At 41.7% G+C, this 17,620-nt stretch overlaps 3 protein-coding genes across 3 annotated transcripts in view; all 3 read right to left on the reverse strand.

The window, feature by feature from the left end:
• myo1d (myosin 1D) overlaps nucleotides 1-3,483 on the reverse strand; it is a 56,871-nt gene extending 53,388 nt beyond the window's left edge. Inside the window, exon 1 of the mRNA XM_084670347.1 lies at nucleotides 2,960-3,483. Coding sequence (XP_084526473.1) covers nucleotides 2,960-3,054 — 95 coding nt within the window. The 5' untranslated portion in view covers nucleotides 3,055-3,483. The remainder of the gene's footprint in view (nucleotides 1-2,959) is intronic.
• A 723-nt stretch (nucleotides 3,484-4,206) lies between these two features.
• On the reverse strand, nucleotides 4,207-6,548 carry LOC146259557 (uncharacterized). The gene is made up of 7 exons (XM_084670722.1): nucleotides 6,479-6,548; nucleotides 6,159-6,230; nucleotides 5,995-6,057; nucleotides 5,833-5,872; nucleotides 5,275-5,727; nucleotides 5,009-5,098; nucleotides 4,207-4,716 (listed from the first exon to the last, which is right to left on the reverse strand). Exons 1-7 carry the CDS (start codon nucleotides 6,521-6,523, stop codon nucleotides 4,316-4,318), a joined length of 1,164 nt encoding a protein of 387 aa, XP_084526848.1. The 5' UTR covers nucleotides 6,524-6,548; the 3' UTR covers nucleotides 4,207-4,315.
• Nucleotides 6,549-9,200: 2,652 nt separating this feature from the next.
• pdk2a (pyruvate dehydrogenase kinase 2a) lies at nucleotides 9,201-14,606 on the reverse strand. The gene is made up of 11 exons (XM_084670581.1): nucleotides 14,302-14,606; nucleotides 13,789-13,930; nucleotides 12,972-13,043; nucleotides 12,502-12,686; nucleotides 12,296-12,385; nucleotides 12,055-12,132; nucleotides 11,621-11,697; nucleotides 11,424-11,522; nucleotides 10,745-10,855; nucleotides 10,511-10,624; nucleotides 9,201-10,358 (listed from the first exon to the last, which is right to left on the reverse strand). The coding sequence occupies exons 1-11, from the start codon at nucleotides 14,417-14,419 to the stop codon at nucleotides 10,215-10,217; spliced, it is 1,230 nt and encodes a 409-aa protein (XP_084526707.1). The 5' UTR covers nucleotides 14,420-14,606; the 3' UTR covers nucleotides 9,201-10,214.
• Nucleotides 14,607-17,620: the final 3,014 nt, after the last annotated feature.

Here is a 17,620-nt window from a genome sequence, read left to right on the forward strand (position 1 = left end):
CTCCTTTATTATCGGATACTTCCTGTTTCAAATCCGTCAAACCCCCTCATAGACGGGTGCAAAGGTCAAATCAATTGACACTAGGCCGAAGGAGCCTGGATAATGCACTGCACATTGTCAGCCATGTCCCCAACAAGGATCAACATCTTCAGGCTAAAACAAATACATGTTGGATTGCTTCGTGTGAACGTATTAATCCTTTCACACAACAAAAAGAAACGTTTCTTTTAACTGGTAATATCATCTGACAATGAAATGAAGGTTTAAATAACATCACAGAAATAATGTCTCTAGAACTGGTTGAGCCATAACAAAGGGAGGCAGGGAGACATGGGCGTTGGAGAACAGACTAAACTGTTGGCATGCATATGTGGTCATCAGCTATTTAATCAGAGTTTAATCTGAATATCAGGGACCCCCGTAAGAAAGAATTCAAAAAATGCCTCTGTAATTGTTTTGGAAACACATAGAGATTTTCCAGTAACGTTTCCTGCGGTCTGTGAACCAGACAAACAACCATACCATATAAAGGCAAGGCCTGGGCAGAGGTGACACTGGAGAGATGTATTCCGCATGTGGAAATAAAGCGAGGATAAAGTTTACAACATCATCCAATTTCACTTTTGTCGGCTTAGAACATTTCCTTGTTTCAATGTCCCATGGCTGCTGACTGGTCTGTTAGGACATAATTCACAAGACCAGAATTGTACTTGTTTCATACTGAATCTTTCCACAGAGTTTGGGCATATGCTGGGGTATATTTAGGCAGGGCCATCTTCAGCACAGGGCTGTTAAAAGGCCTGGCTGTTCCACTTCAAGTCAAACAAAGTATGTCAACTGGACAAGTAGTCTGGTCACATCACGGCACATGGAGCAGACTATCTTGAATCTGTCATTGGGGGGTTCTCTGTCATTAGACCCTCCCTCAGCATGGCTAACTTGAGCCATTCCCACAGGCTGACACAGGAAAACAATCAAAGAGATCCAACACGGCAAAGTTGTGGAACTGAGAAACGACTGTCTCTCGGGGGGTAGTTAGACGCCTCATGTACTTTACAGCTCCTCTCCGAGTTCCTCTCCAGTCAATATCCCTCCTTGACTCTACTCTACACACAGATGTGGAGAGGAAGAGGAGGAGGTGGAGTTGCAGCGGCAGGAGGAGGAGGGGGAGGAAATGCTCCTGTATGGTCACACCCTCTGCAAATAACAATCCGCACACGCCATCTCCGGGCCAACCAGTCCAGCTGGAGGGAAAACAGGAGAGAAGAGAGAGGCTAGGGAGGAGGAGGCCGGCCGGCCGGCCGCACAGATCCTGCTGCTGGCTTAGATACTGGAATATCACATGCAAACAGCTGAGTTATAAAACAAGCAGCTTATCAGGGTTGCTACACCTACACTGGCTGTCATGAGGGGGAAATTGTTCGTCCTGGGCAGAGGAAATTGTTCGTCCTGGGCAGTGTTTGCTCAAGGTGTGTTGGGCCAGCCTGTGATGCCTTCAGAATGTGGTCATTTTAGAGGCATCTGAAACCATGATAAAGTGTTATCTGAGAGACTTCAAAATATTTGTATGTGTACACGTGCAAGCCAAACAGAGTGAGATTTAATATTTCCAACGTCGGATGAAAACAGACTGGTTTATAAAAGGTGGCTCGTTAGACTAACATGCTGCAGAATGAAAGTATGGCAAATAGTTTGGAGGCCCATCACAGAATGTGATATGTTTAAGAGTGCAGAAACAAACAGGGCCAAAGAAACCAGAAAAGGAGAGTCAACTACTGCTCACCACTAGACTTCAGGCGCCAACACAAATCTAAACATTGACTTAAGAGATAAATTCTTAAACACTGGTTCTCTATGGTATCCAGGCTAGAAACCAGTATAATACTGCTTTGGGATAGTGTGAGGGGTAATGATACAGTAATCAAGAAAGTGGTGTATTCAATGGATAGTTTCTTAACGAATGACAGCATCTTTATTATCACAAGGTGATACTGCCAAACCTTTGTAAAGCATTTAGACACTTCATTACAAAGGTTTGAGCTGGTCTCCCTCGCTGGTTAAACTCCCATACGTAACACGCCTACCAGAACCAGATGAGGGTTAGCATTGATGAGCAACCAGATGGGTGTAGGATCAATGAGCAACCAGATGTACTGAAACTATGCAACGGAGGACTCAGGGCAACTCCCCACTGACTGCATTTTCAAATACTGTCAACCCACAGAAACCACTGCTGATGTAAATGGAAATCCTGTTTGTTCAAATTATTTTTCAATGGGAGCACTGTGATTCCTTGGGTGGGGCTTCATTCAAACACAACAGGGTTTCATGTATTACCGGCATAGCGGACAGACAACATCTGAGGAATGTCCTAAGTATCCTGTATGCTCAGCCAACAGGAAATATAAATGCCAACTGAAATATCAATAGAATGTTCATATAAAATCCCAGAGACGTTCTAAAGCATCACTTGTAGATGAGTAATTTCCCCCAGAAAGTTACTCCACAAAATAGACAATGTAGAAATGAGTGCCTATGAGCCTCAATTTTAAATCACATTGACCATGTTGTTCCCTGACAATTAAAGTCAACTTCAAACACACTTAGATAATGATTGATATCAGAATCTGTTTTTGTTTTAAAATCTGGTTCAGACATCTCAAATTGTTGTAGCAACAGCATCTTTAAAACTTTAAGACTCCTGTTAAACGACGAACACACCTGCAGGCGGTACTTTGACACATTCAATATTTGCTAGTAAAAATAGCCTAATAGAGGCAATGACATAAAAACTCAATTGTACCAGAAGGATAACTGAATTCATGACATTCATTGTAATTGCCGAGAACAGTAGGGCGCAGAAAACGTGTTGTTTTAGAACCATGTTCTTTTTATCTGAACTGTGTCACCTAATCGAAACGGCAAAGGTGAACGACCGATGTGCATGGACGGCGCTTACCTGAGTTTTAGGTTGGCCATAAAATCTTCCAAAGAAACGTTATCCAAAAGCACGAAGTCAGCCTTTCCAAACTCCAGACTCTCGTGTTCTGCCATTGTTGTATTTTCTTCTTAAGAGGTTTTTGGAAAAAATATATATTGACACAACTTTACAGTCCTTATCAGACCTTACGAGCTCGCGACACCAAAAAGGTAAATAATGGCGAGCTATCCAGAGAGCCTATTCTTCTATTTTAGAGCTAAACTTCCTGTCCGCATTGTTAACATTCATGTACTTAAGTTTACTGCAAAAGTGTCTGATATTTAGCAAATAAATAGTGAATAAGTAAATAATATATTGAAAAGTCGATTGGCTATAGACGTACTGAGGACACTCGTTTTCAGTAGTAACCTACATAGAATTGAAACTGTAACGAATATTATCCAACTTAAGTCGTCATTAGCAAATAAACTTGTTGCTTTCCACCGAGAAGTAGCCTTGACCCGTTAAACGTTTCTCCCTGCTCTCTTTCCTAGACTTTCTCTCGTCCCGACTCATTCTCTACCCGCCTCACGGGTGCTCCTCCTCCTGTTCAGAGGTGTTGGTCAGTGTTCGCCGCGTGAGGAATAAAATAAATATGGTAACAATTTTCCAGGATAGATTAATGTTTTTGTATATTTTAACAAATAATTATATTTAAAAGTATTACATGTCAATGTCATAATGTTCTTAACAATTAAACATACATCAAACAGTAGGCCAGTATGCAGTTTTCTGCAAAGAGACGGTAAAGATAAACCTAGTAAACCCAGGCATGTGCTACTCATGCTGCACCAATCTATGGATTCATTTATTTTTTGAAAATACAATGCCAATGGTTAGAACATGAATACACAATTCAAAATAGTAGGTTTCTGATGACAGGTATGCTCCATCCTCACCATAAAACCGCCAAACTTCAAATACCCAAGACTTAATTCCTGATGCACACAAAATGCAACAACTGACCTGCTATGACATCTAGTGTTTATATAGTGGTACTGTGTTGCTAGATGACAACACTCACCCTGTTTTTATTATCAAAATGATATTGAGTGCAGAAGCATTACAGACGACACCAACACAACATTGTGTCAACATGTGTAATAAATTCAAATGTTCAAATGACATTAAACAAATAGATAGGAAAAATATTTTATTCAAACTTATTTTCTATATAAAACATTTATTTAAGCATTTGTGCAAAAGCTAAAGTTAAAGTTCTTCATTTAGTTTTTGTTTGTCATCTCTGACTTGACAAAATGCAAAGCAATTTTGACAGAATTACTGACAAATCCCAACACACTAACACCTGCTGAAAACAATTATAGCAAGTCTCTACTGTGAGAGTAGTGAGCCCCCAAAAATGATGGTAGACGATGCAGCGTTTGCCCAAGAGTTGCCACAGTTCTGGGTCACATACACCAGCCCCCCTCTGCGCAGGAAGGTCATGTACGTTCTCAGGTTGCCAACAGAGGAGGGGCTGGTGACCTCGGTGTGAGAGACAGAAACCCAGTAACCGTTGACGACAAGCCACAGGTCTGTTTTACCACCACTGGTAGAAGTTTGGGTGGAAAAGAAGAACTGGTAGATGCCGTTGACCGGAGCCCGGAAGGTGGAGGTCTTCCTGTTGAAGGCGTGGCCCACGTTCACTGTGACAGAACTGTACTTGATGCGGTTCACCTTGCCTGTGATGCTTGTGGGGATGGCGGCGAAGAAGTGAACTTGTCTTTTTATCACTGAAAGAAAACATGAAATCAAAGGTCAGTTGAATGGAAAAGGACACAAGAGTTTCAAAATGTTTCTGTTGGTGTTCATTATGAATAGATAATAATAATAATAATAATAATAATACTTTATTTATATAGCACATTTCATACAATAATTGCAGTTTAAGGTGCTTTACATGAAATCAATAAAAACAATAATACAAATAATAAAAGTAATAATAATAATTTTAAAAAAACTTCTGAGATAAAAAAAAAAAGTCAAATACTTTGGTAAAAAGAGATATGGAATGGTCCAACTCACCTTTCTTCCTCTTACACGTCCAGCTAATTTTGTCTCTGCTCACACAGCTTTCTCTTCTCCCGCATCTGCCACACACGATAGTGTTCACGTCTGAGGAGAAAAGATCTTGATAAGTGTCCACCTCAGAGCTCTACATCCCTGTTCCTGGAGATCCTCTCGTCCATAGATTTGCACTCCAACTCTAATCTACCGATAACGATCTATTTGAAACACTAAATCAGCTTGGTTACAACAACAGCACCACAACATATCTTGACTACTGGTACCTGCACAGTAGGCCAGATGGCAGCTTTGCGGTTTGACAAACTGGTAGACATAGTAGTTTCCCCTACACTTCTTGACCTTAATGGGAGTGGACTTGAAGGCACAGCACTGCTTCTTCCAGTGCCCACAGACTCTGCGGCTCACGATGCCGTCGCTCCTCCGAGGGTGGGGACTAGCCAGCCACAGGGGGGCGTGGGTGCCACACTTGTCACTGGGGGGACAAATCTCTGGCATCTGGAGGCTCTTGCCTTTGTAGAAAAGGCGGTACCACCCCTTCCAGTTGGCGTTACGGTCACACATCTTATGCTTGGTGCTGGTATTGGTGGCCCTCCATGTCTGGTCTAGGACTGTGTAGCGGTAGCAGGGGTCAAAGTTGGGCATGGAATCTGTGTCTTCGGAAGCCCAGATTTCAACTTCTTGGGTGGTTAGAGGGTAGGGTGCAAGGGCAGTGCTACCTGACAGAGAGAGAGAAGACACAGGGAACGAGCAAGAGAGGAGCTTCTGAGAATTAGACTGCATGGATTCAATTAATGCATTTACAGTATATATTATGCACTGACCTTTTGTCATGGGAAACTCTTTCTTCTGGCTTGCCAGCATCTGTAGAACAACAGCACTGGAATGACTCCTTTGTTTATAGACAGATGTGGATAGTATCTAGATTCAGTGAGTTATCTGACAGTTATTATATAGAGGTTGAGTGTTGTAAATGTTATCCATACGTGCTTCAAGGCATCTTGCTGTTGCTTAATTGTGGCCTGCTCACGCCTCAAGCTATCAATCTCCTACAAAATGATAACCAATCAACATAGATACAGGCAGTCAAGAATAATTGTTTTCTTAAACCGCTTTGTTATCTTAACATTTGGGTGGGAAATGATTATACCTTGTAGACCAAAGCCAGTATTGTCTGTGTTACCGATGGTTTCACTTCAAAGTCCCAAAGCTTTAGGTCGGTCTGGAAGATGAAATGTTCCCCAGCTCAAACCATGCAAAAACAGAATTTTTGAATAATTGCATGCTTACTATTTGACTCTCAACTAACAGTGATCCCATAGGTTTTACATGCACATGCGGATGTTTTTTTTTTTACACGCATTGGGGAAAATAAGAAAATATTTGATTAATAATATATCCTTTCTATGATCAAAACGTCCTATGTGCTTTGCAGGGTTTTGATCATTACACTGCATAGCTGATACTCACAGAGCTTGAGTTCCCTACCGACTCCACTATGAAGGAAGGCAACATGGATACCACACCAACAGCAATGACAACCATCTGGGGACAACCGTTACATACAAGTTATAGAAGACAGTCCTGGTAAATTGCAGCACATTGTTAGGAAAATATTGATGCACTATTTTACTCGTGTATCACTTGTATCACTCAGCAAGCCTCGTTGATACAGTACATTGAATACATGATAATTAATGAGAGAAAAGTGCAAAAGTTTTACTCATGTCAAAGATAATTATTTTAATAGGATTATAAAACTCTATTCTTGCCGTCTTTATAGTCCAGTTCTCAAAGCCCATGTTTTGATCCCTGTAGTCTCACCAGAGCCAAGCCTTAGGGATGATGTCCTATCAGACGAGGATGTCGAAACAGAATAACACATCAAAAATATCTTGAGAATCTGTCTAAATATAAAAATCCTGAAAGATTAGAAGTGATACAGCCTTCACTGAATCTCAAGTGTGTATTGTGGTATGAGTCATATTTTCTTTTTAGTTTGTGTAATGAGAAAACAACATCTCACCTATTCATGTGAGCATCTTCAAATAGCGAAGTCGAACAACCGATAGTGGGGTACCTTATATATGCATGTTCAGGTCTCTGTACTCTACAGAACATGGGGAAGTTGGAACTTTCAGTTAAAAAGTATCTTGCATTTTCAGAAAGTTAAGGTGTTACTTTTCACGGCCAAAGATGCTGACCTACCCTTGATATTGTCATCATTTGCAGTTTTAATCCGTGTGGTCAGCATTTGCTTGTGTAAGTTTTCTCTAGCTATGGCACATATACTATTCGTAACTGGCATCTTGTGACTCATCTGAAATTGGTTTAATATCTTATATTGACTATGGAGCTCCTAATGAAATAAGAACATAATTAAGTACTGAGTTACTTAGTACTTGTAAGTACTGAGTACAATGTGTGGATCAAATGTTTAAAAAAGAAGTGGTTGGTCACAGATGCACAGTTCTTTCGAATATTTGTGCTGGTATAAATACAGTTGATTTGAGGGTTTTGGAAAGAGCAGCTATGTTTTTCTTAGAGTTTGAGACATGTTGCTTTAGTAAGCAGCAATGGGACATGTTGTCCCTCATGATGTTTGCCAGCATCAGCACAAATGAGGATACCAGTAACCATGAATCTAACAAATTTCTTATCAGCGTATCTGTTATATCAGTCCTATAGGCATACAATTATACTCATCAGTTAGAAAATATCTTCTGTATGAGTATCGACCTATAAGGAATATAGAAACAGAAGATATTATGACTGCAAAGGGGACCACCATGGGTGCAATAACAACAAATACCACTAGGGGGTAGTAACAATGCATCATTCCTGCCCAATGTGATCTGTTTACTACAGGGATGCAGTTGACAGTTTACTAAATGGAAAAATACAGCTGTGAATACAACTTTGACACATTTCTATGTGACACGAACCACTCCTTCCCAAATGTATGGTATGTCACAGTAAGGCAAGTAAAAGTCAGTGACAGCCGAACAAATGAAAGCATGTTGAGTGTCCACCCAAACAGAGGCTTGGTTATTATTCACCATGGTGTCAATAGACAGGGCACTAGGGTATAAACAGCCACCAGAACAGTTTCTGAAACCTGGTTCCCACTGCTTCTTTAGAGAGCTGTGTAAACATGTACATTTCCTCCTAGACTGAATCAGTCTCAGAAAGCCAATCAACTAAGCATGTGGGGTCTGAGTTGGGGCAGACAGAAGCATTAGGAGGGAACGCTTTCTGTCTCTGATCTGAGGCATGATAGTACACAGCTCAGTGAGAGAGAACAGGCCTTTTATGGATATCTGGATAAGAACAGACGCTCTTATCCAGAGCGACTTAAAGTAAGTACAGGGACATTCCTCCCCGAGGCAAGTGGGGTGAAGTACCTTGCCCAAGGACACAATGTCATTTGGCATGGCCGGGAATCAAACCGGCAACCTTCTGATTATAGCCCGCTTCCCTAACCACTCAGCCATCTGAACCCCAGTACCATGAATTTGAGATTTGCTGGATGAAATGCTAACTAAAGTGAGACCAGGGTATCCTCTAAAAGAAATATGGCATAATCCCAAAACAATAAATTGTATGACACACTAGTAGGTCACAACATGACTATTGCCACAGTACCATTAGTTCAAGTATAAGTACATGCTAAAACGCATCCACAGTAAAGGATAACAGAAGGGTTCTATTCTTGGAATCCCCTGTAGGTTGTCTATGCTGCCATAGCAGTGCCAGGATACCTCATGTTTCCCTGCACCCGTTGGCCTCTAATAGCCAGTTGTTTAAACTGTGCTGCAGTGCAGTGGCCTCCCTTATTGGGCACTAGTCCAAAACCCTCTGTCAAACTAATTTAGTGACTTTCCCCATTATAGCTCCCCTAGTAATGTAAATGAAGCACGGTGACAATTAATGTAGTGACTTTAGCTGAAGCTAAATGAGGGAGTGGAAATTCACATGTAGGGTAACATCTCTAGAATATCCCCGCGGGGCAGAGTTCCTCAACTTGATAAGGTGAACTTGAACTTCAGTCTGGTGCACTGGGAGATAGTGACATAGATGTACTATGTGACTCTTAAGGTCATCCTGTACTTAAGAGTTTGGTCTCTACATCGTGACTGATATCTCATCTTTTTTCTTTACCCGTTAATCTTCATTGGCTGAACACAAGGAATGGTTTCACAACAATATATATATTTTTTCAATAATACATATTTACTGTAATCATTTGGATGTAGAAATGTAGGTGATATGTACAGTATAAAACAATTACATAAAACCTTATTTTAAAATAACACAAAATAAATGATGACTGAAAATGACAAAATCAGACCAGAAGGACTTTCATTGCCTCACATCCTAGGGTTCACAGGAGAAGCTACATCAAGCGAAAAATGCCTTGCGTTTATGTTGTTTTGTTTGTGGAAACACTGTCTTTTCTATGCCAAAGGCAATAACCCTCTAAATTAGAATCTCAAGTTATTTGGTGCGTTTAAAACTGCAGCCATGCAGTTTGAGCTTGGTGAGAGGAACAATAATATACAGCATTTTCTGCATCGTAAACACATCTTATTACAAACCAATGGAAACAGGAACACATTAGCTCAATGCAACTCACTAAGAGCACACACGTGTGAAGTTAATCAGTAGCTAGCAAGTTAACTTCAAAATAAACTCTTCGTAAATATTCAAAACTACTCGTGCAGGCATCAACACAAAAACTAGGATCAACAGATCCAATGAAATGGCACTTGTAAAGAATAATATCCTACTATAAACAGTTTTTATGACCTATTCTGTAGCCTTATTTCTCAGGCTATTAAAGGCTCAGGTGGCGTTTTCTGGCAGTCAGCAATTCAAGAAGGATGAGATCTAATGCCTGTGAAGGGCTGTCAATTATTTAGCAGTACACAGTACTGGTACATCTAAGGACTGCCTTCACCTTCCTAAAAGTCTGAGCATCTGCTACTATGACTTTATAGAAAGTGTCTCCGAGAGGTCAGCCTTGGACAACCTTTTCTAGCATTTTTGCTTCTCAACTCAAACTTCTACCTAAATATAAGCAGGGGTTAGTTAAACTGTCTGCACTGGCAGGGGGATTTGAGGGCAGGCCGGCAGGAAGGCAGGCAGGCAGGCAGGCTAGCCGGCATGTTGACGTTACGGTCTGCACCATGCCAGGGCGCTCGGCTCACTTGGCCACCCTGTAGCTGGCCAGATCCAGGGGCTCTTTGCTGGGCATACACCAGTCATCTGCTTCCTGGCTCACTTTGTAGTTCCTCAGAGCTGTCTTATTGTACACGGGGAGCCTCTCCACAGAGTCCCTTGACAACGCCTGCGGATGGAAACACGTTTTAATCGTAAGAAATCTACCAATCTTCCCCAAAGAGGAGGGATGTGGAGGGAATAACATATGGAGCCCCCATGAAAGGAGCCTACGTCGACACGATTCTCAACAACCCTAGATGTCTGCTTCACGTGCCTCACCTTCAAGTGGATGACAGCGTCCGAGCCATGGCCCTGCATGGAATAGAGCTGCAGGTCTCCCTGGAAGTACTTGGCATAGAGGCGAGAGATGGGCAGGCCATATCCAAAACCAGCCTGGAGATGAGAGAGCAGGAGATTCCCCCAGATGACCACCAATACTCATCAGTTTTAGATGTTATGATGTGATGGGGCAGACTGTGAGAGAGCAATGAGGGAGCGAAGAGATGAACTCACAAACGGTGTTGGTGTGTCCTCTCCTATTTGAGGCGTAGGGGCCGTAGAATACATGTAGCTGAACAGGGTCTCATTCCTCCTGAAGGGGACTCCACCCCCCCTGTCACTCACCTACACAACGACAGCAAGAGTGGAGGAGTAGGAGCGAGAGGTGGGGGAAGGGAGGCAGAAATGGCGTGAGAATGTAGTTGGGAACTGGGACAAGGCACAAACAGACAGGCAGGTGGGGGTCTCCTGTGTCACTTGGGAGTGATTCAAGGACATGAAACAGCCAAGGATTCTGTTTTAGCATATCGTCATGGGAACAGGACAAGACCACTCAGTACCCTTCGTATTGTGTTATGTCACCGGGAGGCGGGTGCTGCGTTTACAGAGCAGATCAAGCAGTTCTGGAGATAAGGTTACAAGCACACCATGCTAGTAAGCTCGAAATGTGAGGCTCTGTGCTTGTTCAATTCTCTGATACTCTTATCTGAGCTAAGAGGTTCAGTTGAACATTAAACAGTGAATTAACAAGAGTCAAACTCTTACGTACAGATGTAACACCTATCCATCTATCCAAGATGTGTGGGATGTTTGGTAAAACGTTTGTTTTTGTAAACCTATTCATTAGTATTTGTAAATCAGTGATATAATATTGTTAATTATGTATTGAAAATGAAGCAGTTTACAGCTTTACCTTGATTGACATGTCCTCTCCTCCAATGGCCACAATTACTTGAATTGGTGGAAGACAGTTGCTTGCTTCATGGTGCTCAATAGTGGCTCTCATTGCATTCTACAGGTGGAATAGTGGACATCATAAAACAACATTCAATGACAGCTACCAGGGTCCAACTTCGGTATATAATATCACATTTAAAAATTCTACCACACCTTGAAGAGCTCAAACAGCATGTGGTAGAGATGGGAGGGTACGTAGACTATATCTATGGGCTGCTTCCTGTTGTTACCTATGGAGAAGGAGAGAAAAGAATGAAATCCATACGTGAGCTCTTAAAATCAAAGAGAATTTGTGCCCGACTGTCCAAGCTACCAGCGGATCCAGAGGAGCTCTATTTTTGGCCTTGTCTGACCAGGGGGTGGTGTCAATACTGTCTGAGACATTCAGCCCTCCCCACTAACCCACTTCTTCTGCCTGAGTGACATCATTAGACAACCCTCAGGAACATATGGTCACAAGTGTGGTGCTCAATGTCATCAGAGTCTCACAGATGAACGAAGAATCGAATCAACTTCAGCATCTGTGTTTGTATCTGACAATCCTGGTGTCTGGAGTAAGAGATGAAATACGTTTGTTTTGGGCTTACTGTTCAGCTCCTGCAGCATCAGCTCTGGTGAGCTGAGATAGTACTTGTCACACAGCATCTTGGCACTTTGGTAAGCATCTGAGAGGACAGACGAGGATATTCTATATTAGGAGTCTTGAAGGGTTGCCAGGTTTGAAGGCAATCAAAACAATATTTACCACATTATTTCTCTCCACGCACCAACAGCAATGACTTATCCAAGTATCCTCAGAAGGCAACATGAATAAAGACCTGCAGTTACCTTTCACAACCTTGGTGACTTCACAGTGTGGGTCAATGCTTCCAATGGTGTTGGGGTGAAGAGGGTTTGTTGCTCCATCAAAGACTAAGGCTGTAAAGGTGCAATTGGAAGAACACACCACACAAATTACTTCTGAGAAAAAATGACTGACATATAAACTGTGTATGGTACCTCAGAAGGGGTGCAATGCCTGTGCCACTGCTTACTGTGCTGGTTGATGAGCATTCGTATGGATATGCGGCTCATGTAGAAGCGATCCAGAAAGTACTGGATGCTCTGGTTGGTGACAGAGTCCTGGGCAAAGGTCTCCTTGTACTCTACAATGCCCTGTGCCATGGTGGGCACCACATCATTGTGCCTGTTCCTGATTTTCACCAAGGTGTCAACAAACCTGAGAGTGAAAGCAGAATTGTTAGACGGTGAGTTTCTTCTGACAGACTGAACTGGGAGTAGTCAGATGGCTGAGCGGTGAGGGAGTCGGGCTAGTAATCAGAAGGTTGCCGGATCGATTCCCTGCTGTGCCAAATGATATTGTGTCCTTGGGCAAGGCACTTCACCCTACTTGCCTCGGGGGAAATGTCCCTGTACTAACTGTCAGTCGCTCTAGATAAGAGCGTCTGCTAAATGTAAATGGGAGCTAGTGGCGGCTCGTGTGACAAGGTGACAGCATACGCACTCTCCCAAGATACTCTGGTCATCAGGGTTCTTGTCAAGGAACTCCAAGATGTCCATCAAGCTCTGAATGTACCTAAAAACAGACACACATGTTTACACTGCTGTTCATAGATCATTGAATGTGGAAATGTGTTCCTATATCAAAAACTGCATTTATTTTATTCCAGTACATTTACATTTATTCATTTAGCAGACGCTTTTATCCAAAGCGACTTCCAAGAGAGAGCTTTACAAAAGTGCATAGGTCAATGATCATAAAGAACAAGATAGCCCCAAAAACATTGTGGGTAGTCAAAACATGAAGCATACATTGTGAAAAGCAAATAAGTGCCAATGAGAAGAACCACAAGAGCATGTAGTTAACCAAGTTACAATTAATTACTACCATATGACCCATGCAATCGTTTTTTTCTACCCCTGGTAATCAGAATCTGTTTATGGCCTAACCCTAACACATTTGCTGTTGTTATTTTCTTTTACTATTTAGGCTACTACTATAGTTTATCCTTCAAGAATGCTGGATATTATTAACATTGATCTTCATAATATCATTGTATTTTATTATTGTTGAGAACTTACTTGCAAAAAAGTATTTTTCTTTGTACTGTTCATTTATGAACATTCAGATCACAATACTTTAACTTGAAAAGTATGAAAAGGAATGTCTTCTCTGTCACGCATGCACTCACGGGTTGGCGGAGAAACTGGGGTAAAGTTCATATTTAGAACGGCGGAGTGCCTGGCTCAAGAGTTTGGGGTAAAGACGGTGACCCATTGAAAATCAGCATCAATTGTTAGAAGCTTACAATACTCCTTACCATGTCTGCACCATTTGTACAGAAGGGGTTGTGAGCAGCCTGTTCGGGAGCAAGTTGATTTCTTTCATTATGTTTGACAGTCTAACGGGAAGTTCTTGTCTTAAAAAAACAAAAGATGTCTTTTCACATGCGTTTGTTGAACCTGTAAACAGGAGGGGGAGGGGGCAATCTTCTTCAATACACCCCTTACTTAAACGAAATGAACACAAATGTGGTTAACATTGCATGATTGCAGTACTTGGAGTAGTAGTGGCATTTTTGTTTTACAATCCCCAACATCAGATCATTGGAAAGGAACGTGTCTGTACCATTGAAGCTGACGCAATATAGACCCTGCATTAGGGACAGCCAAAACGTATGGGGATTGTATTGTAGGAATTGCTGCAACAATGCACACCAAGCTCGTTTTCTATGTAAAGTGAAGTTAATTTAACACACTCGCACTTTAGGCTATCATTCTTATCCATAAGATATGCGATGAAGGTAGTCGTTCTACTAGAGGGTTATACTCACCAAAATCGATAAACTGTTTCATAGAGAGCGGTGAAGGCGAAAATTTGGCATAATATTCGACATGTTTAGGCACATTTGTCAAAGCTGCATTCTTCATAATAAATCTCACGAACTTCATTGTTAACGTTTGTAGTGCAGCGTTTGAATGCCGTTAACAAGTCCTATTTTAAACATACGAAAATATTGTTGCCGAGGGACAAACTCGAGGGTACAAACTCGTTAGCTAGGCTATAAGAATGCTGAATTAGAAAGATTCTATTCTCAACGTCTTCTGATGCTACAGTAAAGCTTCAGCAACTATTCATTGCATATCAACACACAATATGGTAGCCAATAGTATTCGATTTCTTTTGCCAGCATCATCCAATAGGAATTTAAAAGGAGTGGCTCTGTGGAACATAGCGGTTGATTCATGGTGGTTATTTGCAAAGAGCCTTGAAAAATTATCTCAGGCTCCCCTTGTTAACACAAGAAGCAACACTAAACATAAAACGTTCAACATGATTTAGACTTAGAATAGACTAATATCAAACTATTGTCTCTTCACAACTAAATTATAAATCAAAGGCAAAGCCTGCCCTACAATTAATATAAAATGTTTATTTTGCGTTCTATAGGATTATATACGGAACATGGCTGTTGAGTGTTCTTCTATTGATACTTAATTGGCCAATACATTTTTGTTTCATGAAAATCGGAGAGAAAACACTATCTGCTACCCTCTGCTACTTATGCTCCACACAGTGAGGTTATGGTTAGGGGTTTTCTACCGTAATTTAAAAATCTAAACTTTTTTCAAAATATTTTTTTTCAACTTTTTTTTCAAAATATAATTTGGATAATTATATTTCATTATAATTATAATTGATCCTTACAAAACTTTTTTTCCCACTCGTGAAGTGAAAGGAGAGAGGAGTGAGGAGAACAAAGAACCCTACAACAGCGTAAAGCAGAGCAGAGTGCGATATAAAGTGTACAGTAGAGTCCTCATCAAGTACTCATCAATGATGCAAACCTTTTTTTCATATATCAATAAATAACGATATAACAATAATAACTGTGGGATGGTATATGACTGTGCCTTTAGTTTTACACCTGTCACTGGGTCATGAACTACTTAATGATTATCACAGATCGTCTTGACTTTGGCTTTCCAACCCCCCCTACCACCCCACCACCCCCCACCATCGATCACAGTATCTGAACCAGTAGTTTTCCATTTCCTCCTGCCAGCAATCAAGCCTTCTACAGCACATTCTTCTGAGTAAATAAGCAGGGCCATAATGAGTTGTGGGTGGAAAGCATTCTCACTGTGCCTTGGTGACTCTCTACCAGGGAACGGACGACCACTCCTGTGGAAACATCCCTATGGGGCAGGGTGAGCTGAGAGACCAGTCTGCTCTCCAAACTAAGGTATCACTTATTGTCTCATGGTGCCAATCAGCTGCCACTGTATTTTGAATGGGAGTACTGGGAGTACTGCCATGGCACTGCAAATTCAACATCAAAGTGGAAGTGGTCCTTATGGAAACATTTTAATAATGTAATCAGAGATTGATTTTGTAATGATGGTGGTGTGACTCAGGGAGCCCCCCCCCCCACACACACACACACACACAGACACACACACATTCTACACATACACACACACATTCTAATCTCCTTGAACTGGACACCCCCTGGGCTGGGTAAGATCAAGAGGTGTGTGAATTATTTTCCGCTCCTGGCTTCAAAGAGCAGCTTGGTGGTGGAGACGTGCCAGGGACCATGCATGCTCCAGGACTGTGACTTAGAGAATTAGATTTTTAAGATAACTTGACATTTGATTGATCATTTAAAATCAGGAATCGGGCTAACATCATGGGTTATAAGATAAGGAATCATATCCTTATTGTTTTCCTCATCCTCTCTCCCTATCTTGGTTTACCCTTCTCACCCACTAGCCTGCCTGAGATGGTGTTCCCATTGGCGTTCCTCAGCAATTATAGCCTAGACTAGGCATTCGGACAGCACTGGCTGTCCTAACTAGTCAGGTGAATTGCGATAATTTTTCATGATCAACAAATGAACACACTTCAGAAGACTATACAAAACGTATTCCTCGCAGTGGCCTGTAATCATTCCCTTAAGCTCAAGGGTTTTATGATGTAATTTAGCCATTATGTGTAGCCTAGTCTACTTTAAAGTCACAGAAAGTCCACTTTATTTTATATATTCCGCATGGTCTACATGAAACCGAAGTATACCTTGTCAAAATAAAAATGATTTAAAACGATAGTTCTGAAAGCCTTACATAACGTGGAAAACACGCTGTGAGGATGCTGATGTGTCAGTGACGGTACTGCACGCAAGGTCCGCTCCTATTCCCGCGACAACAATCCACAGCAAATCGAGTGTACCAGTCTGAGGTCTTCGGTCACAGTGCTCGACAGGACTGCTACATCGTGGAGGAAGACAGGAGTTACGATCAGTAGCCTACTGGTCATCGGACTCAACGTATGCGAATGCTTTAGGGGTGCACTGCCCCCTCCCGAGCAATGGCATCTATGGATCGATCCAAAAGGACGCGTAAGTATGGTTTCTTTTTTTGAGAGAATTGCGAGTTATCAGCTTCGAATGGTGCGGTAAGGTTAGACAGAATGAAAGGGCTATAACGTGAGTTGAGCAGGCAAGACAGACAAGGTTGTGCGTGATGGTGAGGCAGCGCTTTCTCTAGCCTACACATCCATGTTTTTTATATTGCAATACAAATGACCACATTGTAAGCAAAATTGTCTTCAGGCGTTTATTTACATATATTTAAATACGTATGGTACTGGTTTACATGCGTCAATGTATGTCAGCTTTTGAGAACAAATTAGCACTGTTCCTGAACAAAGCTGGTGCATCTCCTGTAAGGCAGCGCGTGCTTTGACAACATCAGCACCAACCAGCTCGATGTAGTTGTCGTCTTGGCGAGAGAAAATCGTTCAACTTCAGTGCCACACCACGTAAGTGAGTGCTACTCATTTAAAAGATACGATCGATCAACGATCACTACACATTTGATGAAATTGTCTGCAGGCTGAGTCTCTTGTTTACTGTTATTTGTCGTGGACCAATTGAACATGAGGCAAACTGTACTGTTACAGGAAAAAACATGTCACGTTCAGTTAATTTAAACATCCCGTTAGGCAGAAGCATATGGTGAGTGTCAATGTCATTGAAGGATCGACTTTTGCTCCTTTGTTTTAGGATAGGTTCACAAGTAGCCGAAATAAAGGCGTTCAGTGGACGCGGACTTTGGGAGAAAATATAGCGGCATTGAACTGAACGGCTG

Source organism: Hypomesus nipponensis, chromosome 13 (genome assembly GCF_054491055.1).
Source record: "Hypomesus nipponensis isolate SF chromosome 13, ASM5449105v1, whole genome shotgun sequence".
NCBI classification, from domain to species: domain Eukaryota; kingdom Metazoa; phylum Chordata; class Actinopteri; order Osmeriformes; family Osmeridae; genus Hypomesus; species Hypomesus nipponensis.

What these genes read in the sequence shown, in the direction of transcription:
- LOC146259557 (XM_084670722.1), bottom strand. Translation starts at nt 6,523, where the DNA reads ATGTTGCCTTCCTTCATAGTGGAGTCGGTAGGGAACTCAAGCTCT. An exon ending in TACTGGCTTTGGTCTACAAG is followed by an intron (nt 6,058 to 6,158) that starts GTATAATCATTT and finishes ATCATTTTGTAG; the next exon opens with GAGATTGATAGCTTGAGGCG. An exon ending in GACGTGTAAGAGGAAGAAAG is followed by an intron (nt 4,717 to 5,008) that starts GTGAGTTGGACC and finishes GTTTTCTTTCAG; the next exon opens with TGATAAAAAGACAAGTTCAC.
- pdk2a (XM_084670581.1), bottom strand. Translation starts at nt 14,419, where the DNA reads ATGAAGTTCGTGAGATTTATTATGAAGAATGCAGCTTTGACAAATGTG. An exon ending in GACCAGAGTATCTTGGGAGA is followed by an intron (nt 12,687 to 12,971) that starts GTGCGTATGCTG and finishes TTTCACTCTCAG; the next exon opens with GTTTGTTGACACCTTGGTGA. An exon ending in GATGCTGCAGGAGCTGAACA is followed by an intron (nt 11,698 to 12,054) that starts GTAAGCCCAAAA and finishes CCTTCTCCATAG; the next exon opens with GTAACAACAGGAAGCAGCCC.